The 24,573-nt window shown below is 37.7% G+C and overlaps 1 protein-coding gene across 2 annotated transcripts in view; it reads left to right on the forward strand.

Moving 5' to 3' along the window:
- Positions 1–1,114: 1,114 nt before the first annotated feature.
- The window catches only part of Rab3c (RAB3C, member RAS oncogene family), a 195,998-nt gene continuing 172,539 nt past the window's right edge, over positions 1,115–24,573 (forward strand). The window contains exons 1-2 of one of the 2 annotated variants that reach the window (XM_048368174.1): positions 1,115–1,151; positions 20,169–20,396. In XM_048368174.1, the coding sequence (XP_048224131.1) occupies positions 1,134–1,151; positions 20,169–20,396 (246 nt within the window). In that variant the 5' untranslated portion in view covers positions 1,115–1,133. Of the gene's footprint in view, positions 1,152–1,794; positions 1,985–20,168; positions 20,397–24,573 lie in introns of those variants that run through there. The other variant, XM_048368173.1, reaches the window with a different exon arrangement.

Below are 24,573 nucleotides of genomic sequence, written 5' to 3' on the forward strand. Positions count from 1 at the left end.
CTTGCTCTCTGACATTTATATTTCGTTTCTTGCCAGGCCTGGGGCTTGAACTCAGGGTCTGAGAGCACTGTCCCTGGCTTCTTTTTGCTCAAAGCTAGCACTCTGCCAACTTGAGTCACGGTGTCACTTCTGGCTGTTTTCTATATATGTGGTGCTGAGGAATCGAACTTAGGGCTTTATATATATGAGGCAAGCAATTTACCACTAGGCCATATTCCCAGCCTGACGTTTATATTTCAGTGCAACTGAAAAAGAGAGAAAGTAGCAAGTCCTGTCCTATACTCAGCACGATGTCCAGTGGAGACGGGCCACCTCCCAATGTTTCTTAAATTACGGGGGAAAAAAGTCCACTTCTCCATGAATTGTTGAGACATTTGTTAAAATTCTAATTCCCAGGCCCCAGATCTATCCATTCAGAATCTCTGCCACTAGCTTGGGAATAAGATTTCCTTTTTCCTTCTCATGATGATCATTCTTTTTTCTCCTGTCTTCAGTGTAATTTAACCTCATGCTAAGTCCGAATGGCCCTTCTGGGGAATGGCTATTTCGATACACATAGAGAATATATATTCAGATATATTAGCCAATTGACGCGGAAAAAAATAGGTGTAGTACAGTTGTGAGATTTGAAAAATGCCTTATGAACTAGTTGAAGAGGACAGAGGCTGGAATGTTGTGAATGGCTCTAGTTGGAGAAAGGATGGGATAACTTGACACAGGTCTCTCGTGTTAGTCCGTGACGGTGCTTCTGGGCTGTGGTGATGAATGTGTTCATTTCATGCGTCTTGCTTTGGGTAAATAGCCCGGTGCCCTATCAGCTCTGCAGCCCGGGGCCAGCCGTGGCCGTGCGCGCGCTCCTGACGGGGGAGGGGGCCCGGGGAGGGGCTGCCCGGCGCAGCGCCCCCGGCCACCGCACGTCCGAAGAGAGAGACGCGAGCGCCTTCGCGGCAGCTGGGCCAGAAGGCTCCAGGCTTCCTCTCCGGAGCAAAGAGCCATCCATCTACATCATCCGCGCCCCCCAGTCCTCCTTTCTCCCTCCTCTCCATTGTGCGGAGCCTTCTCGGTAAAGCCCAGCCTCCCGCGTGAAGACCTCCACCTTACTGGCAAAGGAACCCACTTCACCTCCAGTCGCAATGGATCTGTACGGAAAGGTAAGCGGGAGAAGAGAGTCGCTCCAGCGTGCCGGCGTGTGTGTGTGTGTGTGTGTGTGTGTGTGTGTGTGTGTGTGTGTGTGTGAGAGAGAGAGAGAGGGGGGGGGGGAGTGCACGCGCCCTAGCTCGCTTGCAAACCTTCTCAATGCATTTATGCAGCTTTTCCTCACATGTGTGCCACTCTTCGTCACTCTCCCGAGTGTGGGGTGGAAGCGATCGCAAAAACCACTCCGTGGAAATGTAGAAACTTTCCGGATTCCGGCTGGGGCGATGGAAAGGCGATGAGTCCCAGAAAGGTTTCGTTTGTATTGAAAATTGGCACAAAGTAACGTAATCCCTAGGCAAGCACCCACAGTCTGACTTCTCAAGGAGATAGCTAGCAAAAAAACATATCTGAGATGCACTAGGGTCACTTTTCGCCCGGGTGGCGGGGAAATGGGCTGGGAAGGCTGGGAGCGCTAACAGCCCGCGAGCGACTGGAAAGCCGGGGAAGGGAGGCGCCAGGGGCGGGTGCTACTGGAGGAGCCTTTCTTTAGAGCTGGCTGGCTTGCTGGGTAATGTAGTTCAGGGCTCGCCTGTTTGCAAGGCACCCCTGCCGCATAGGACTACCACTCCCAGGAGGCCACGCGGCTCCCGGCCAGTGCGCCTGTGCAATGCCAGGAGAGGACAGCTCCGGGTGCTGATGTTGGAGCGGGTTAGCGAACCCCAAGAGCGCCTTGTGTGGAGCGTGGACCGCGCGGGCTGTGCACGCTCGCTCAGCCTCCAGGGTCAGCTCTGTCCTAGCCAGAGAGGAAGGACGTTTGCCTACCATGAGACACGAAGCGCCCATGCAGGTGGGTCTGTGAGGAAAGCACCGTTCCCCCTCCAGGGAATTGAGAGAGAGGTTTTCCCTCGGGCTCCCGGCACGAACTGTGCCTGACCCGAGGGAAGGTCTGGACGGCCCGGCGCCGAGCGGCCGCTCGGTGATTCGGTCCTGGCGAGAGCCGGGGTCCTCGACCTCCCGTGCGGCCGTGTGGAGGCTGTCTGGACGAGGAGTAGGGGGCGTCGGTGATCTTCCCCGGCTCGGTGAAGGAGGTGAGGGTGTCTATGTCACAGGAAAAGCAAACAAAGTCTGAAGAGCGTGGCATCCCAGGTTGCCTTCGATCGTCCCCCCTGGCCTCCCGGGTTCGTGACCGCGGGGTACGCTCGCGGGTGCAAGGCACTGGAGTGGGGTTCCGGCTGGAGAGCTCTCCACGGGAGCGGGTCGGGATAGAGTTCTGCTTGGTTCACGGCACGTTTGAAGAAAGGGAAGCTTTCAGGGTCTCCAGAACCCTCTCTGCAGTCAGGGTCCCTGGGTAGGGGGAAATAGCGACCAGGTACGCCGGCCCTCCCGCGAGGAGTAGACGGAGCCCGCCCTGCCCCGCACTTCCCCGCGTGCGGTGCCCACTTATGCGACTTGCGGGTTCCCCGTTTTTATCTTGGGTTTGCTTCCTTCCCAAATGCACGGGAGTCTCTGCTCCAGCGCCTCAAGGAAGTTTTCTTTTTAAGTAAAGCCGGTGATGTTTTTCCTTTCTGTGCACGATCGGTTAACGCTAAACCTCAATCTGTTCATTAATCAAGCAGAGTGGATCCCATCACGTAACAAAAAGGCTTTTATGAATGGGGTTGGGAGGAGATTAGATAGATCACACCATTTGGAATACGTTTCCCCTTTTAGAACCCATCTTGCTGCCAAACCCAGCAATATAAATATTTAACAGCAGTCTAGGCTCAAACGTTTTCTATGGTTTCTTCGGGAATCATGGTTTTGAAACATCTGCTCCAGTTGACTTTTATTTTATGGGTTATGTATATTGAGGTACCCTGACTGGCCTGTTAAATGAAAAAAAAAATCTATAGAATGTAATTGCTTTCTGAAGGATTATATAATAGAAGGCCCTCAAATTACCTTAAGAGTTATTGAAAATTTGATTTCTTTCAGGGGACAGTGGCTCATTGTGTATCTTCTAATACCCGTATTTGTGACTTTGTAGATGTGATGTGAAAAGAACCTGGGCAAACAATAAAGGTACAGCTGTTGCATTCAAGACATATTGGCTTATGATAATTTTTCATTACTGGGGGTAATGCCAAGATCCAACTAGCTAGGTATTCACATTTGATTATAAGTAAACGTTGGCAGTAGAGTTCAAAAGTAGGTTAATACACTTCACTATGTATATCCAAATATCATATAGTATATACTACATTTATACAGTAATAAATTTCCAAAATGATAAAATATAAAAGAATAAAGTCAATTATTAGATTCTAAAGTGAGTACAAAGTATGCACAGCAATGTTTGTCAAAATAGATTACTAAAAATTAAATACATTGTATGTTGATTTTTGTTTTTATAAGATAGTTTACAAGGTTCAGAAGGATAATTAAATGTTAGCACAACTATGTGAAATTAACGCTTAAGAAAGTACTTGCAATTATCTATGTGTTCACTAACTGTGTGGTAGGTGCCCTAATCCCCTAATTTAGTCACTATAATGAATAATAAATATGAAAATTAGGCAAAATGGAATTAATTTGTTTATAGGAAGATTCATTTTCTTATTTATGGTGTCTTGTACTGATTAAATTAAGTTTTTGAAATTTAAAAAATTTAAACTCCAAAACGCTATCGTGAGTATATGCATTTTAAGAAATAGATTAGTATATTTAATTATAGCGTACATATTGATTTGTCTTAAGAAATGGCTGTTATAGTTATAGTAACCTTTCTCCCTTATTACCACAGCTTTAAAGTATGTTCTAGGAGGAATAAAAATGATAGTCATTATGTAACTTTTTAAAAGAGCAAGTAATGTGCCAGTACTTCTAGTCATAATCACATTTCTGTTGACTTTGAAGACATAAAAATGCAACAGATAAATAGTTCACATTTCTTTTTTTCCACTTAAACAGATTTACATCATTTAAAATATGTGACTGAAATGCTTTGCATTTAAACTTATAAGAGATGAGTTACAAGAAAAGCCTTAATTTATAATTCTGTTATCAGAGAATTTTTTTCTACATCAGAAATACTTAGTTTATTTGCTGTTGTAAAAAATCACTTTTTAATTCATTGGCTTATTTACTAGTTTACTTATATTTTTGTAATCAAAGAATTCTTTGAAAATAATTGTATATTGTCCTTTTAAAAGCCTACTCCTATTTTTGAAATCAAGTAATTCTTTGAAAGAAATTATATATTGCCCCTTTAAAAGCCTATATAAAAAGCTGGGTATTCTGCTCGAGGTAGTTGTCTTTGATATATGAATGTCTCCTGCAAAATACTTTTGTCAGAATGGACAGAGTTAATATTTGTTTCTTTAGCAGTGACTGCTAAAGTAATACATATAGTCTTGTGTGTCTGTGTTTCCTTTGTAATGAAATGACTAGAAATAGCATTTGGTAATTGTTCCAAAGGATGATTTTAGAATTTTAATATAGGAGACGGTCATTTGCATCTTCTCATTCAGTGTGTGCATAAACCATGAGAACCAAATAACACCAGAAGCAGCAATGCTCCTGACCTGAGTGCCAGACTTTGGTTGCAACCAAGTTTGATTCGGGAACTAGACTGAATCATTTTATCTAGTGTCTGTGTTCACCAAGCATTGTGTGAATTTGTCTTATTGTTTGTTCATGTGTATAAATTTGTATTCACATCTCATTATTTTTGTAAATCTGTATAAAATAGTCATACATATATGTGTGATTATATATAAATAAAAATATAAATGTATTTCAAAGTCTTATAGGTCCCCACCACCCTACTGTTGGTCCTGGCCACTATCCTTAGATCTCAGCCTCCTGAGAAGTTAGGATTACAGACATGAACCATCATCACGTCTACCATTACCCTAATACAAACAAGATATCTTCCTGGAGCTTATTAGAATTAAATTAACTATTCTAATATGAAAGAGTAAAAATTCTACTAAATATTATTGCCTAAATCTTCTTCACTGAGAGGAAAACACATTCTCATTATCTTCTCTTTATGAAATAAACTTTTTAAAATTAAATTATCTATCTGAGAACTAATATTTTGAAAAATTAGTTTCCTTTCATCGCCTGCATTTGTGATCTCTGTCTATTTATGAAAACTCAAAGAAAACTACCTACTCAAAGGATGGAGCAGAGTGCCAAAAAAAGATTGTCTAAAGATGAGGAAGGGATGTAGACATAGGCCCCAGATAAATTGAGGTGAAACCATTAGTGATTAACCCAGGCTGTACCCCAACCAAATGTAAAAAAAAAAATCTAAGTACTGATGCGTGATTTGGCTGTGAAAAGGCATTCTTGAATTTCTTTATTGTGAATTTCCAACTATATCCATTCTCAATCATCAGCTCTCTAGCCTTGTTTGAAATGAACCTTTATCCCTCATCCTTCACAGAAGCAGGAGAGCTCTTTAGATAACAGTGGAAAAATAAGAAATTCTCCTCTAATTATTTGGTCTATTTCCTCCTGTATCTTCTTCTGTAAAGGAGAGTGCTATTGGGCGGTACAGCCTTTGAGAGGTGGGCCTAGAGGAATGTCTTGTAGTCATGTGAAGGATACCCTTGAAAAAATGGGACTCTACTTTCTCTTCCTCTTCAATTCCTAGCCATGAGGTTGTGGTTCTATTCTACTCAACACTTTCCCTATGACATTCTGCCTTCTTACAAGCCCTAATGCATTATTTTTAATATAGATGAATATTGTATTTTAGAGTGCTTTTTCTGTACCTATAATTATGATTGTATGGTTTATTAACTTTATTGTGTTGGACTACACTGATTTTTTAAGTTAATATGGTATTCTTTATATAAGCTCTAGTTAGTTGTGATGCACTGTCTTTTCTATACATTAGTGAATCAGCTGAATTATATTTTGTTAAAGATTTTTGTTTTTATGTCATGATAAATAGTGGACTATGATTTGTCTTTTAATTCCTTTATGAGTTTATACATTGGGCTTATAAAACCAGCTGAGAATTTCTCATTTCTCCTTTGTTTTTTGGAATGACTTTTTGTGTGTTTACGTGTATAAGGCTGATATATTTTATTTCTTACAGTATTTTAATAATGTTCATCAATGAAGTTAGTGAAGCCTGATATTTTCTTAGTAGAATTTATAACATACAATTTATTTGATATTTTAATGTCTAGATTTCATCTTTCTATTTTCCTCTAATACATAATGTTATACAGAACAGTGTTTATGGTCTAATTCTTGAATGTGTGAATAAATGATACTATGCCACAAATGGGAAATAATAGATGTAATTAGTATTGTGAGTTTTTGTTTTTGTTTTTGTTTTTTACCAGACCTGGGCCTTGGACTCAGGGCCTGAGCACTGTCCCTGGCTTCCTTTTGCTCAAGGCTAGCACTCTGCTACTTGAGCCACAGCGCCACTTCTGGCCGTTTTCTATATATGCAGTGCTGCAGAATTGAACCCAGGGCTTCATGTATAGGAGGCAAGAAATCTTGCCAGTAGGCCAGATTCCCAGGCCCTAGTATTGTGGGTTTTAGCCTTGGGAAACTAGCCTGCGCTAACAAAGGGGTTCAGTTTATTCACATAAATTCTTAAAGAGCAGGAAGCTGTCTATGGTTGGAGTCAGAGAAAGTTAGCAGAGGAACTTAGAATTTCAAGACAAGTAATCGGGGTCTTTTAATAGCATTTCAGTTTTGCAACCATAAACAACTGAATTATGTTTAGAACCTCAGTGATGTTGGCTACAGAATCTGGGTAAGAATCCATCCTAACCAGCACATTGCCTGGGACTACAGGGATAAACAAGGGCTGAGCAGAGTGAGCAGAAGATGGAGTTAAGTTACACTGTGTCCAAATTTCTGGTTCAATGATTATAAGTAGGTATAGTTTTTATATGTTCATTATATCAGCAATAGGAAATGAGACGTATATACATCAATTCTATTTTACTGCAGTTGATTTTGGTAGGTTAATTGCTTGACCTATTGCTTTACCTATTGCTCAGAATGAGTTTCAAATTTCCAACTATAACGAGCAATTTCCCTTTTTCTTTTTTCAGTTCTTGTGGGTTTTGTTTCATGAATTTTCAAACTTTTCAAAAACATTAGCGTGAAATGTACTTCTTTATCTCTGATACTTTTTGATTTATGAATAGTGTTTTCATTATATATATACATATATAGTGTTTTCATATTTTCACTTTCACCTTTTCTGGGTATTATGGCCAGTGGACTGCTAGACTTTGCACTTTTTTTCTCAAATTTTTATTATCAAACTGACGTACAGAGAGGTTACAGTATCATACGTTGGGCATTGGATACATTTCTTGTACTGTTTGTAGACTTTGCACTTTTACCCAGGTGAAAACCCTCTGCCTGAGGTTTTCCAAAATAGAATTTTGGTCTATTTTCCTATTTTTAAGTAAGCAGTGCAGTTTGATTTTTATTGTTGTGCTATTTATTTTATCCCATTTGTTGTTTCTTACTGCTATTTGTATTACTACCATGATTTTGCTTAATTAGTTTAGGTATTTTAATTTCTCTGTTGATTATTTTTAGTGTTTATGCAAAAAATTATGATATTCATTTTCAAGTTGCTAAGTAGCCTACCTGGTCTTTGTATTATTTACCCTCCCCCACACAAATATACACATGCACATATATAAATATATAATTTTGCTATTACATAATTTCCTATAGCTCATCTTTATGAAATTGCCATGGATATTATATGTGCATTAATTATAAATCTCCAGGAATATTATGATATTAACTTTAAACAGTCATATGTATTTTTCATTAAGTAGAGAAAAAACATATGACATTAAGATTCCTTACAGTCCTTCTGATGTTCTTTCTGTTGATCTGATTCTCTATACAGTCTCATTTTCTTTCATCCAGATATGCTTCCTTTATTTTTTCTCATGGTATAGATATGCTGGCTACACTTTATCTCAGGTTTTGTTTATCTATTTTCTTTTTGGTTGTGGGGCTTGAACTCAGGGCCTAGGTACTGTCCCTGAGCTTTTGGGCTCAAGGCTAGCACTCTGCCAGTTAGAGCCACAATTCTACTTCCAGTTTTCTGGTGGTCAATTGGAGGTAAGAGTCTCACAGACTTTCCTGCGCAGGCTGGCATCAAACCACAATCCTCAGATCTCAGCCTCCTGAGTAGCTAGGATTAGAGGCGTGAGCCACCAGTGCCTAGCTAATGATTTTAATTTGACTTCAATTTGGAATGAAAGTTTTATTGCAGGTGAGTTTTTTTGGTTCACATTTTTCTAGTACTGTAAATACACTATTTCATTGATGAACTCCATCATAACGTGAAGTCAGAATGTTTTCCTACTATTGAAACTAAATATGTAATACCATTCTTTTCTCTTTTGAAGATTTTCATTCTAGCTTTTAATTTGAACTATTTGTCTATAGTGTGCCTACATATAGTTAGTTTGGAGGCTTGAATGAACTTCTTAGACATGTCTATGATTTTCACCACATTTGAAAAAGAAACATTTTGTCATTATATCTTCAAATATGCCATTCAGATACTTGAGTCACATATGTATTAGAGTTCTGACATCATTCCAAAAGTTACAGACATTCTATTCCTTTCTCTTTAAATCTTTGTTGACTTCTATGATTTCCACTGGTTTGTCTTCCAGTTCAGTGAATGTGCTTTCTTTTATTTGTTAAACTCATCCAAGAATTAATCCATCCAGTATTGTATTTCTTCTTTTAGGTTCATTATTTGCTTTTTTTAATCCTAGCAACTTGATATGTTGTCAAGTAAAGGTATAGATGTTAGCTCTTGGGTTGACAGAGTTGATTATTAAAATAGTTTAATACAAGTCATCTATTACACAGAAACCAAGAAGATAAGCGATTAACTGAGCTTCTTTTAGAAAGAGTGATATAGAAATGCCAGCGATAGTTTTAATACTTTCATTGAACCTTATAGATTCTGTGGGGAGATATAGATGCTTATATTGTAATTACTACTTAATTATAGTTCTGATAATTGTACTTTTTGAGTCTTCAAATAAAATAAAAAATATTGAAAATTATTTAAAGCTCTTAAAAATTTGAACAAGGTGCATGCAAAATTATTAAAAATTGCTTTGATAGTTACTTTTTTGGTGTTACTGTAATTTGAACTCAGGTCCTTGTGCTGAGGAGCTTGCTCAGCACTAGATCTACAAGTTGAACCATGTCTCTAGTTATATAACTGGTTTCTTTAGCCTATTTATAGCTTACTTAATATCTTCACCTCTGCAGAACAAAATGCCTTATGGAGCAACAACATGTTTCAGATTGAAGTATCATGTCCATTTCACTGTGGTCATGAGCCAAACAATAAAAATAATAGGAGTGAATATTCAGGGATTTTCACCCTTTAGGTTAGTAGTTCCTTGGATTCAGTCTTTAAAAAACTGCTTGGCTTGAGTATAGTACTGGCAACTTGAAAATGTCACATTCTATAGTTACTTGGCCTCCTACTTGAAAAGAAAAAAATCTGGAACCATAGCCATTTAGTTCCCACACTTGGCTTTTTATGCTGGCTGGAAACAAAATCATAATATAACTTTAGGAAGTGAGGCCATGAACATCTCATTATTGGTATACTGCTCTTAGTTTAATTCCAGATAATCAAAGAAAGCACTGCTGTTAGTCACCTAGAGTCTCTGAGACATGGCTGGGTAGCCCAACCTTAATAAATAGTTTCTGTTCAATTGGCCATAACCCGAGGAACCTTAAGGAGCTTGAAGAAAGGATGGGTTAAGTACCAACTGGTGAATCATGATTCTTAAGTGGTTCTTATCTATGGTGCTAGAAGGAAAAGCAGCTTTTATTTTAAACGTTTGATTCAGTAAGCACCTGACTAACAGAACTGATGAAAGGGGATAGCAGAAACACACACCTGTGGGTATGAACATTATTTCATAAATGTGAACGCCTTCTTTCTAGTGAAAACTAGTGGCAGTAGTATTTGAATGTAAAGCAGGGATGGTTGTAAACAGAAAATTGAGTTCATAAGTCATTCAAATTGGGAGAATCACACAATCTTAAAATGCAAATGTATAAATTAGAACAGAGATTTTCCTCACACGTGATTTCATTACTGCATGGGCAACTGAGTCCTGTTCTGAACAGTGGATGAAAATGGAGAGATATGAAGATCCAGAAAGAATATTTATTACAAATCTCTAGAGGCATTTTCCCTGAGGTTCATATATTTTTACAAATTTAAAATATTAAAAATATTTAATGTTTTACAAAAAGAAGTAAATTTTAGAAGTAAATTTTAAGATTATTTTCCTCCTAGTGGGAATTTCTAGAGTCTTTTTATTATGCAACATTGTTAATTGAGGTTTGCCTTATATATCATAGCACTATGTATCTGTTCTATTACTTGTTTTTTTCTTCTCAGAGGGGATATTTATATAAGAAACATTCATCACTTTGTGGTCTCAAATTGGATACTGGATACTGCCTTCTTCAGCTATTGGTATTTCCTAATGAGGTGAGGGAATATAAAATACATTTGTGTAATTAAAAATAAAAAGCTGCAGGAGAAGCCAAAATGACTTTCTGCCTAGCTAAGAATAGTAAAGAGACACATGTGCCTTTAGCATGGCATCACTATTTTTTACAGTGTCCAATTGTGCCTCCACCTAGGGCACTCACAGAGACTTCTAACACCAATTGTTAGAAGGTACTGGATCTTACAGAACAGGGGTAATTGGAAAAGCTCCTTCTTAGGATCAGCTTATCCAGACTGGCTGGGCATTGTAAGAAGAGCCTTCTCTACCAGAATCAATATGACAATGAGATTGATGTTACTGTATTACCAGGAAAAGATGCTGGAGAAGATGCTAGATGGTACAGAGCTTTACGGTCATATTCCCATGACCCTGATGACATTTGCCTGAAAATGGGGTGACTCAGCCTCCTCATGTACACATTCTCGAGACTGTGTCAATGTATATCTGTCCTAGTCTCCGTATGGATGTCTGTTAATCCAGTGTACTCCAAACTTGCCTGATCAAAAGAACCATATAAGAATCTTTAAAAACTGAATGCTTTCAGAGAGACAAAGGATACATGTTCTCTCTCATATGAGGAAACGAGAACAAATTTATAAATGTACAAGTAATGCCAGGAGTTGTATGCAGCTGCATACAAATGAATTAACCAAAGAATGGTTATTTACAGGTGAGAATTTAAATGGTGTAATTCCTTAGGAAAATGAACTCACAGTCCAACAAAATGAATCCTGGGACATTGACACTTGAACGATGTGGGAAAAGGGTCAAAGGAATAGGGGTAGAGGAGTGAAGGGAGGAAGGGAAGGGGAGAAAGCCTATCCTATGAAACCAAGAAAACTGAGGAAAGGGAATGGATTAGGAGGGATGAGGGAGAATAATGAAAGGGATAACATCCATCAGGCGTCATTGTACTTACACACTAATTTGATGAATGGTAACACCTCTGTACAATTAAAGATAATTAAAAAATATGACTTAAAATAAGTATTCTCTGGCTCTGCTCTGCATATTTTATTTTTTCAGAATTCTGGGTGGATTTTTTCCCCCATGTTAGGGAATTTTGGATCTAGTCTACCCTATAAGGGCTTAGTTTTATATTCCGAATAAAAATATATCAAACTGTAGAAACAGGTGTTGAAAACATGATATTTGGTATTTCACATTGCCAAGAAGTGATGGGAATGCTTAATGTATATTTTATCCATATTCACAAGAAAATTGGAAGATCTTTTTTCACTTTGTTGCAAAGTGAGAGGCCTGTTCATTTTTAAAAATTGACATCTGCATGTAGAAAGTGTGAATGGCAAGGTTATTTGTTTTTTTTAAGGTTTTATACTTTTGTTTTTATCAAGGCTGCACATAAGAATGATAGTTGACTGCAGAAATGTATGACTTGGATTTTCAACCAATCTCCTATTGGCTAATTCCATCCATACCTAGCATGAATATTCATTCTTCTAGCTTGTTAAGTTTTGTACCAAGGCTTCCTGGTACTAATGAAACCACTTATCCCTGAAAAAATGTGAGTAGTTAGTCATCCTAACCACATCCAATCATCAGGATACTTGGTGGCTCTAATACTTTGGTCATTCAAAGCTTCTCCAACAGGATTTAGGATTGCATTTTCTCTAGTCCATTTAGTTGTAGGTACAAAACTTTTGCTGAGTTTTCTTTTCTACCATAGTGTCTTGTCTACTCTTAGTTTTTTTCTCTTATTAATCCAGACATAAAATTAATCTTTCTCAGTTTCTACAAAATTCATCTCATGCTTATAGATTTCACATACTTATATAAGCTTTTCCTGATGCTGTGTGGTAGCTAGTGTTGGGATAGATTACATCATTGACTGTATGTATTCTCCTTCTCATAGGCTCTCTGGGTCTCAGAAAACTTGCGTTGGCACACTGACCCTTTGGTGTCTCAGCTTTGACACTTAGAAATATATCAATAAATATTCTTTGTTCCTTGTTATGATATTTGAAATTAGAGAGAAATTTTGAGGTGCAGTATTTAGGGAAGTTTAAAGAGTCAGTGAAAGTGTTCAGTATCAAACCTTGCCCTCTGACATTAGGAAGTAACAGGAAGCATACTCTGCTAAACTGAACATTCCATTTCAAATAATAGCACTGGAATCTGGGTACACTGGTGCTTACTTGTAGTTATAGTTGATCTAGAGGTGAAGAGAGCATCAGTCTGAGGCCAGCTTTTACAAAAACACAAGATCTATTTGAAAAATAAGTTTTGGGGTATGGTATGAATGAGGGAACTTTCCTAGTAAACATTCAAGTAGCAGTACTTCAGTGAAATATGCATTAATGTGAGTTGGAAACAGAGTGAATGGCTTGTATATCTCTTCAGTACAAGTGAGAGAAATATCAAAGATGATGATGAAAGCTTTTGATCAAGTATTTAACACATACCAACAATTTTGTTTTGATATTCTTCACTGTTCCTAATACAGAGTTGAAGAAGATGTGGCTTAGAACAGATTAAAAACAAAACAAGAACAACAAAAGAACTTCACCTAGGTTACACAAGTAGCCAGGTATCAAGTATCAGACCTGGGATCTCTTGTCAGGCAATCTGGCCACAGAATGTGAGCTCTTTACCCATACTCACATCATACAAGTATGTGCAGGCTCTTTTCAACAGGTGAACATTCATGCACATAATTAGAGATATGCTAGACTACCAGTACAATGATACTTCTTTAGTTCTATCCTTGCTGTGTTTTTAAAGGCCTGGATCCCTAGTACCTGAGAGCTCACCAGTGCCTGAAATGACTCTCTGCTTCAACATTTATGAGGATCTGTAAAATCTGCCTTAGGTCCTGTACTACAGTAGTGGTTAGGATTGTATTGTTAGAGGCCTTAGGTGTGTCCAGCCCCTGTGGTTCCCTTCCCAGCAAACTTTGCTTACAGTCTTCTCTTTGGGTTCTGGACATTCTTTTACCTCCCTTCCCTCCGTGGTCTGGATGTCCTTTTCCTGGAGCTCCAGTCTCAATACAGGTTTTCTCCCCCATCCGGGAACCTTCTAGAGTCAGACCAGTAGTGAGCAATAGCAGAGCCTGAGAGAATGCCAGTCTCTGTTTCCAATAGCAGAGTTTGATAAACTGCATTTCCTTTACACACACACACACACACACACACAGACACATACACACAGACACACACACACACACACACACGCTCGCTCCACTGCTGATGTATACCCCAAGTTCTGACAGTTATGACTTTATGGCAATGCGCAAGCAATACATATTCAGTAGAAACTATACTCTTCAAATTTTGACCACTTCCTAGGTCAGCAATAGGTGAAGCAATATGTGATCCTGGGCAGTTGCAGGAAGCTCTGGCTCCCATTCAGTCCCCCACATCATGAGGACCAAGCACTGAGAATCTACTCACATATTGTGTTGTTATGTTGTGAAGATTTGATATGTTTATGAAATATATATATATATATATTCGTCTTATGATACTATGAACTTACTATCAGTCTAACAGGTCACAACCTCATAAATTGAGAAGCATGTCTAGCTGTGCATATATGTGTATATGGGTGAGTGTGTATGTGTGTGTATTCACCTATACATAAATAAAACCAAGTTTTAGTCATGTCTCACTTTAGTAATTGAGTGAATGCCTTTTAGAAGCAAGAAAGTGTGCTCCTTTACATCTTCAAATATCCTCTGTGGTTTAAGTTTCAGAAATGATATATGGTGAAGGAAAGAATGAACTAATTGAGCCTGAATGCCACTAACTCTTGGAGAACACATTTAGTCTGGGTAATTAGGCCTCAATGTGCATTAAAAAGCTCAAATAATCAGGATATCTTATTGAGAAACAAGCACCATTTCTCTTAATTTTATTTCTAAGTTAATTTCATCATTAAATGAGAGGATGACATTTAGTTCTGTGTGCAAGTTGTTTAGAACTCATTGTAACTATCCTTACCCAAGAAACAAGTTGGACAAAGCTAAAAATCAGAACGTCTCCCAAGAGTCATCAGAAAATTGAAGTCAAAGAGCAAACTACTGTCCCTGATAATTGGAGAGCTGACAGGCAGATACGCAGAGTCACAACTTTATAGCACAAACACTTCCACAGAAAGCATTATCAGGATGAGAAATCCTATATAGTGGGTGAAAAATAGCTGAATGACTATGGACAAATCTGAGGTAGAAACTCCCAAGGGTTCCATTGTTAGGGTGCCATTTCACATGTTAGTGACATTTATCTTCAGGATTCCTGTGATGTTCTTAGAGTGAAATCAGAGGAAAATGTCTTCACAGTTTTAGCTCAGGAGGGAGGGAGGAAAGGTAGCCATTTTAATTTATGCCAGATCACGCTGTATCTAAAATGGGATATTAATAGATCTTTTAAGAGTAGTAAAAGGGTTAGGTGTGATCATATGTAGAGCACATAATATTGCTTGTGCTGATGAAAGTGGTGCTTCTTTAATTCCTTAACCAATTTCTGCACACAAGTGGGTTATCTGTATATATGGTAGTCACTTTTGTCAGTATGATTGGATTAAGAAGCACCTAAGAAATTAGTAAATCGAGCTTTTGGGTGCATCTGGAAAAGTAGTTCCAGAGATGGTTGGATCATGAAAACTCTGATTTAATGATTGGTTTAATCCCTTAATGGATTCACAATATGATGGCATTATTGAGAGGTAATCAAACATAAGAGGAAAAGGCCTAATTGGAGGAAGTAGATGCATGCATGTTCTTGGAAGTTATATCCTGTCCTACGCCCTTCTTGCTTTTGCCATTGTTTGCTTCTTGACTTCCATTAAGATACTCCTACCACCGTGATCTTCTTTCCAAGTGTATGGGTCAAGTAACCAAAGACTGAATCCTCTGAAACCATAAGCTAAAATGAGTACTTCCTCTCTTAAGTTATTTCTCTGAGGTGTTTTTGTCACATCAATAAAAGTTCAAACTAAGAAATACACCCACTAAAGTTGCACATGGAAAGTGGGCTTTGGTGGTAGCTACCTGTAATCATCATACTACTCGGGAAGCAGAGGCAAGAGGATACAAGTTCAAGGCCAGTCTGAACTTTACCTCAAGGTCTTATCTCAAGAGGGGGGTGAAAAAGCAGTTCTGCATGAGATGGAAATTGAGAGCCACCTGAAGGTTATACTGTTATGTCCATTCTTGGATTCTCATGAAGTAGTTATTTATTCTTTACTAAAGAAATAAAAAGATTTCTGAATAGTAACCTGCTTTATCCAGATTCTTTACTTAACAACCCAGGGCTATACTTTAAATTGTTTCTGTCTTTACTACTTCTCATTCCCTGGAAAGCACCCTCAGCTCCATAGTAAATTGTCAACATGACATGAGTTGAATCGTATTGCTTCTCAGCGGGTTGTTACTAGAGCAAATGGTAGCAGACACATGGAGAAATTGCTGGCCAAAGATTGCAAGAAAGCACCAGAATTGTAGTCTGTTCTCAGACAGAAACACGATGTAGGCAAACTTGTGTTCAAAAGAGGACTGTTAGCAAGAGAAACAGCCTGTCCAGATAATAGGTTTTTGGAAGTCATACCTGTCAATATTTTCCTTGTTTACTTTGTAGCTTTCAGGAATAATTGCTATTTTTTTGTCTTTTCCCCCAGATGACTATTAGGAAATAAGACTGTTTCTAAGTTTCTATTATTTTTACCCTTAATTTAAAAGAAATGTATGTGCTTTTAAAAAAATAATTACCCTTACCCCTTCTTCGGCTGCTATAATAGTGATAATGTGACACAATAATTTAAAAATATATTCTTTCATTTCTCAACAGATCCACAAAAATGGCTTAATGGAGTTGAGATTTTTCAAGTGCCCAAGTAAATCCCCTGAAAGTAGTATGTTTTTCCAATTTAGTTTGAAAGGCAAATGTCAGGACATCTGAAGTAGACTGTAAGGTTACATATGGGAGTCACAGGTAATCTCTTTGGTTTCTGGTTAGTAGAATTTCCGGAGACATGAGATTTAAAATGGCACTTCAGTTAAATCCATGATGGGCTGCTACTAAACCAAAGTGCAAATTGAATGAGGGCACAGAAGCTTTCCAAAGCACCAACTCTCAAAAGTTCAGGCTTATTTCAAATAGTTTGAATTCCTCAAAGATATGTTATGAAGATTTCATTTGTAGACTTATATTCAGTAGGCTAAAAACTTTATTATTTGTTTACAAACTGGTAATAATTTTGATAAGGGTTAGATAAATGCAAAAAGTCTTGGTAAAATTTAGAAATGCCATCAATCTTAAGAGATAACTAACACTTTGGATGAAATGACAAAATTATCAGATCAGAATTGAATTTTAAATTAAAAGACAAAAGAAATTTAGAGTATATGCAATTAAGAATCAATATTGACACTAATAAAAACGGGGACTGCCTTCACAATCATAAAAATTCATAGTAATTTTCTAGAATCCTTTTTGATGATCGTACATTGTCAAGGTCTGTCATTTCTGTTCTTCCTTGGGCTGGTACTTGGCTTGAACTCAGGGACTCTAGGCCACTGTCCTGTAACTTTTTTGCTCAAAGCTAGTGCTCTACCAGTTCTTCTACAACTCTACTTCTGACTTTTTGGTGGTTGTTTGAAGACTTTGGTGCCTGGGCTGTCTTGAATGGAGATCTTCTTCAGATCTCAGCCTGCTGAGTAGCTAGGATTGTAGATGTGAGTATCTTATTATGGATCAAAATAAGGAAATAATGGGGGGCGGGGCGTTAAAAAACAAACCTAGTCTTCAAGAGTCATATCAGTTCCAGGAGCTGGTGCCTTTTGCCTGTAGTTTTAGCTACTCACCAGGTTGAGATCTGAGGATCACAGTTCAAAGCCAGCTCAGGCAGGAAAGTCTCTAACACTTTTATTTCTGATTAATCACCAAAAAAGCCAGACATGGAACTGTATCTCAAGTGGTAGAGCACTAGCCTTGAGCAAAAAAACTGAGATATGGCTCCCAGGCCCTGAGTTCAAGCCCCAGGACTGGCATCACATGAAAAAAAGAACACGAAAGAATAAGTAGTTAGTTATTCTCACTAATACTTCATTTGATAGGCTGAGATAAGGGGACCTTTTGAACCCACAAGACTTAGCCTGGGCAGCATAGTGAGACCTTCGTTTGTTTGTTTTGGTGTTGTTTAAGTCCTCCCTTTTCCTTTCTTTCCACTCTTTTCTCTCCTTCACTAAACACAGAGCAAAACAACCATTTTGTCCTAGATGAGCCTATTTTAGCAGTCTGTTATCTGGTACTGGATAGAGCTTACTGTTCTGGAGGTCCAAGAGCATGCTGGTTGCACCTTCTCTGTCTGGGGAGCGTCTTTTGCTATATCACAACGTAGTTGATGGTATCATGGTGGGAGTAAAGGTGGAATTGAGAGGTCACATGAAGAGACTGGAAGTTCAAGAGATTTAGGAGCCAAGTTATCTTTTTCTATAACTACTGAGTACAAACCAAAGTCTCTGAAAACTATGTTAATTGATTCTGAATTCAGTATCCCCAATATCCACCTTCTACTAGGTTTTACCTCTCCAAGTTTCTACCACTTCAACAAGGACACATTAAGGGTCAAGGTTACATCATACCGGAGTAGGACATAATCTCTATATCCAACTCCTAGCACTCCTCTAGAGAAAGGTGCAAATATTGATCAGATTCTATGGAAATAAAAATAATCTGTTTAGCCTAGCATTAGTCAAGAATATTCTGCAATTACACCAGCATTTTCTATTTAAATTATTCAGGAGCATTGCCACTAGTCACATGTGGCTATATATATTTGAAATGTGAGTAGTTTGAAGAACTAAATTTTCATTTTTATTTAAATTTAATAACGCTTATAGGCATATATGACTAGTGGCTGGATACCAGTTTGAATAGAACAGCAATTGATAAAGAATTCATAGTAGATCCATTAATTACTCACTAGGATTCACTATTCGGAATCTCTCTCTGTCTCTCTTTAATAATGATTATTAATTATACAAAAGAGTTTCCTTGTAATAAGTCCATATAGGAATATAATGTACTTTGGTCAAATTCATCCCCTCTATTCTTTTTTTTAATACTGTGTCCCTTTTTTGTTTGTTTGTTTTTGCAGTTTTTAGTGAGTTGTATTTTTCTATTTTCAAATATGCATATAAAGTGCTTTGATAATAATCATCTTATTACCCTCTACTTTTCCCTTCACCCAACTTCTAATGCTCCTCACAGTCTTCCTTTCACATTTTTGTTGGTCTAGATCCTGAATGTGAAGGGAAGCATGCAATATTTGTCTTTCTGAGTTTGGCTTATTTAACTTAACATGATGATCTCCAGTTTTATCTATTGCCTTTCAAATGACATAATTTAATTTTTCTTTATGGATGAATAGTATTATATTGTGTATATATACTGCATTTTCTTTATTGATTCATCAGTTAATGAGTAAATAGGTTTCTTCTATATTAAACCAGATGGTATTTAGGAGTAATACCACATTTCTAATTCATAAAGGATCATTCTGTATACTGATTTACAAATATATCATCTATTATTTTCACAAGCTCTTGAAGTGAGATATCATTCGGTTTCCATTTCATACAAGAAAGGAAATGGTGTCAGAAAATAATAAAGCAGAGTCACAGAGGCAGGAAATAGTGCAAGCAATGTTTGAAGCCAGGTAGGGTTTATCATTAGTGTGTTTAACAATGAACATTTCCCATATGGATTCCTGGAGCTCTTGTGCTTATTTCCCTAGACATCACTGGGGAAAAAGAACATGAGTCAATAATATGAGCTCTAACTCCAAGAGTCCGACTTGAATCCTGCCTCTACTATTTACCACCAAATGGACTTGAGCAAGACAATGTCACTCAGCCTGAATTTTCTAAGTTAAAAACAGAAATAATAAAGGCACACACTACCAGGTTGTTGTAAAGGTTAAATAATAGTGCCAGGACACTGTTTGACCCATATAAATTTGTAATCATTATTTTTAATTCGAAAGAGACTGACATTTTGTGTTAGGAGGGATTAAGTATGATGTTAATAGGTAATACAGACGACTAATAATCCACACAAGTCAGGAAGAACAGCCCTATTGTTCAATCACTTTGGTGCCTCCATCACTGAGATTATAGTTTCAGAGTCTTGTGCCCCGGCCAATTCCTCCTATCTTTGCTTTTATGTTACCCTTAGAGATGTCTCCTTTGGTGTCTTTGATTGGTTCTGAATGCTGAGCAGTGACAAGCACCAACACAGCTGGAAAGAGCTGTAAGATTTGCTGTTCTGTATTCCAACAGGGAATTATTGCCATGGATACTAGCATCAGAGGGAGATTGGGTAGCACTCTCCACTTACCTCCTGAGTGTCTGACATCTGTTTCTGGCAAGGCCAATAAATGAATGTGTTTCTACCGTCATATCAAAACACCCACACGAGAGATTGATCCATACCTGTCTTTTTTATTTCCCCTTCACAGATGGCCTCTACTCAAGATGCCAGGTATGGCCAGAAAGACTCTTCTGACCAGAACTTTGACTACATGTTCAAATTACTGATCATCGGCAATAGCAGTGTGGGGAAAACATCTTTTCTGTTCCGTTATGCAGATGACTCCTTTACATCTGCATTTGTCAGCACAGTTGGGATTGATTTCAAAGTGAAAACTGTGTTCAAAAATGAAAAGAGAATCAAGCTTCAGATTTGGGTAAGTGGCTTTGAACTGACACTATTCTACAAGTAGGGGTATTGGACACATACATGTGGAAGGGAAAAGCTTTTCATTTTGTTCTGTCTCTGCAGGGTCCACAACTTTTATTTCCAGCTTCTTTGCTGCAGAACATTCTGCAGAGTGATGAGTAATGCCTTGTGAAGGTAGAAGGTTCAATCATATCTTGTAATCTATCTAGTAGTGCTTCTTAACAGTCTTTAGGAGAAAAGATGTCCAAACTTTATTGTCTTGGTGGTGGAAGTAGCACTCTATGAAAAGTCTGGCTCTGCCTTGCATGACCCATTGGACCTTGAGAAACTTCATGTATCCTTCTATCATCAATTTTGTAATTAACAAAGTAGACAATGCAGCTCTGGCCTTTTAGGTCATACAAAGCAGCCTTCCCAGGATATTTTATAGGAGACAATAAAACCTAAACATAGTGTAAAGCCAGTGTTAGTTTATTTATAAAGCCCAGATCTAACTTTGCACATAGTCTGTTTATACTTCACAAGCTTTCTCTTTCAGCTCTAAAAACTGTGTTTACATATTCATAGGAAACATAATTTGACTAGCTTTCTGCCTCTTCTCTCTACCTAAATATCAGCTTTTTAAACTGAATTTTTGGCATACATTTGTAAGTCTAGTTAGCAAAAAAACCAAGACAAATATATTTAAGTAATTGGTTAAGCTAATGTAAGAGTTGAAGTTACCTAAATAAATACTTGTTATGCTAAGAGATTTATGTAGTACATATTTTATGTACAATGTACATTTATGTACATTGATAAAATGTATCTAGAGTCAATTTTGGTCTTTTTTCTTGTCAGCTCATACCTCTAAAACTGAAACTCGTTAGAGCTATGAACAATTATTTCCCATGATGCTTTATTTTTCCTTCAATTCAAGACATTTCCAATAACTACTGGTAGTAGTTATTAGTTAGTTTGTTCTATATGAATGATAGTATGTCTCTTTTCTTAAATGTAGAAATCTTAAAAATGAAGAAAAATTCCAGAATATAATGTTTCATATTTTTTAAATACAAGTTCCGCTTATTTAATCACTTATATAAATAAGGTGGCTTTTAAATGTCTTAAAATAGTAGGAGTAAAACTTAAAGATACAGAATATACATTGGTGTTGTTTTGGAGTAGTATACGAGATTATTACTGTTTTACTTATTCTGACTTTGAAATCTTTCAAATCTAATGAGAGCTCGTACGAGAACTTGAACAATTAGTTCCCAGGATGAGCATCTTCAATGATCAACCATTTTCTAAAGTCATTTAATTGGGAAGGTCCCAGCTTAGGAACTTGATTTCAGTCAATAGAGTCCCCAGACACACCTCTATATCTGAAGCCATGTCATTGTTTCCCATTTGGGGCCTGGATCAGTCTCTTCCTTTTGAGCTTTAGGCAAATAAGTGTTATATGATAAGATTCATATGCAAACTTAAGAAGGATCCCTTCACTCTCAAGGGCCTGGCTAGATTGAAAATGAAATTTAAAATATGGAAAGGGGTGGCATTGATTAAGTTACACCGTATTCATAAACTGTTCTGTTAAACGGCAACTCCTTTGTACAACTACTTAAAGATAATAAAATAAATAAAATTAAAGATAGGTTTATAAAAGAAAATGAAATTAACTTGGTAACTACACACTTCTTCACTTCAGAGTTTTTTCTGCTAATAAGAGAGAACAGTTACTCCTCTGGCAGATGGCTCCTAGTTTATTTTTTCTCTCCTTTGTGTCTCAGATATTTTAAGTGGTTGATCTAATTATACAGACAAAATACCAACCTGATATGTTGTTAGTTTTATAATTGTTAGTAATTTGTCAGTAAGGATTATTGACAAATTCTTTGTTGAAGCACAAAACCCTTTATCCTTAATGTAAAGCATGTATATTTGTAATAACAGAAATTATTTGTGATTTTTAATAAAATATTTTCTTTAGAATATTTAGTGCCTATACCAGGCCAGTTCTAATTCATCTCTTTTTGTAAGAATTGAGGTTCATTATTCTATCTGCATCTCACTTCTGAATGAACGCTGCTCCTCTCTGAAGAGCTTGAGCTACTTCTCCTTTACTGCTTCTATGTGATTGTCAGTAGTTTCTGTAACTTTGTTCAAATAATGTGCTATATTATTCTGATCAGATTTATCTCTAATCTTTCAAATTTCCTTAGAAATCAACGACACTTTCATAAATTTGGCTCGCTCTAATTTCCTATTCTAAACTCATTTTTTCTCTCGCTCCAGTCCATTTCCTCTCTCCCTCCTATTTCTGAATTCTGGTCTGGCTGAGCTTTGGGGAATCAGACCTCTCAGGCTGTCACCCTGAGAGGCACACACACTGTATACAACACATTGTGTTGTGGTATTGTGAGGGGCTACTCTCCAGTTGAAGCTCCAGCAAGGAGGACCTTTATTTTTTTACAAAGTTGCTGCTATTTGCTGGTCAAAGATATTCCTACTGCTCGGCAGTAGGATTCTTATTTATACAGCAGCTATGGACACAAGCAGTGACTTGGTAAGACTCTGATGAAGGAGACAGTGTGAAGTTCTCAGAAGATACCAGCCCTGCTTCCCTTTCGGAGGCCTAGGAGAGGGTAATTTAAAATGTGTTTTCTTATATAGATGTACCAAGACCAACAGACAAGGGGATGATTGTCACTGAGAAGTTTGTTATACTCACAAATCCCAAGAGAAGGATGCATAATTAGAGAGCACCTAGGGAATTGTGAATCACTGGAATGGTCAGGAAGAGAAGTAGGAGGGATTGTGAGCACCGGCCACATTCAAAATTCCTTCAGGAAACAATGGGAGAGGCAGATAAGCTGGTGTAGAATAACTAGTTTGAATAGCAGCTGGTGCTGAGGCATTGAGGCTGTTCCTAGAGGTTTGATACCTGGGTTTGCAGTGGTAGACCAAGCGGACAGTAGTGGCACAGAGTATAAGAGCTTTAAAAAGGTCTGGAGAGGATATGTGAGCTCTGGAGTGGTTTGCCTTTGGAAGACATACAACAATGTGTTGTTTCATATTTTAGAAATAGTCGGATGCAGAGATGTGTAGTAATTTTAGAAACAGTAAGATCTCAGATGTTAAAGCATCAGAATAAAAAGGAAATAAGAAAAAGGCATCATTAATACAGAGAAACAGTTCTCAGACACCTGGGGCAGGCTCTGTCACTGATTCTACTCTCCTAGAGGCTATAATTCCAAGTATTCCTTCCTTTCTGGTCTCACTACTTGACCCTAGAGGGCCAGAAAAAGGTCTCATGAATACTATTAGTATAATTAACAATTCAGCAGTGAAAACCACTACACATTATGTTGGAAATGAGCTATGCAACTTTGTAGGGAAAGGAAATTGGGAGGGAGAAAAACAGGGAGAGAATGAAAGAGGGAGGATACTGTTCAAAAGGCAATGTACTGGGCTGGGGATATGGCCTAGTGGCAAGAGTGCTTGCCTCCTGTGCACAAAGCCCTAGGTTCGATTCCCCAGCACCACATATATACAAAATAGCCAGAAGGGGCGCTGTGGCTCAAGTGGCAGAGTGCTAGCCTTGAGCAAAAAAAGAAGCCAAGGAAAGTACTCAGACCCTGAGTTCAAGCCCTAGGACTGGCAAAAAAAAAAAAAAAAAAAAAAGGCAATGTACTAATTGCCTGACTCATATAACTGTAACCCCTTTGTACATCACCTTTACAATATTTTACAAAAGCATTTACTTAGCCCAGTGCTAACCTACAAAGTAAGCACTTTTTATACATTTTCACATTCTGTTTTTGTTACAATCCAATGATAACAGGTGATATTATAGCTCTGTTTTATAAGTGAGGGAAAAGAGAATCAGTCAAGACAACATGATATTATAGGTAAGAAAGATCAATAGTAGAAATCCACTCCAGACATTGTGTCCAAAGCACATGCATCTGGTCACTCAGTATAAATGAGGTCCAGAGAAGACACAATTGATCTAACTCTTTTAGATAAGACCTTTCTAAATCCCATATATCTTAATCCCTAGAAAATACTTTTTTCATTATGTAATTGCTCATTTTCTTTCAGTGTTTTCTTATTTTTTCTTCCAAGACATTATCATTACAGGAAAAAAAATTCAGTTGTTTGGCTTGGCATTTACTCTCTGCCAGCAGAACCACTTGGTT

Source organism: Perognathus longimembris, chromosome 19, assembly GCF_023159225.1.
Source record: "Perognathus longimembris pacificus isolate PPM17 chromosome 19, ASM2315922v1, whole genome shotgun sequence".
NCBI lineage: Eukaryota > Metazoa > Chordata > Mammalia > Rodentia > Heteromyidae > Perognathus > Perognathus longimembris.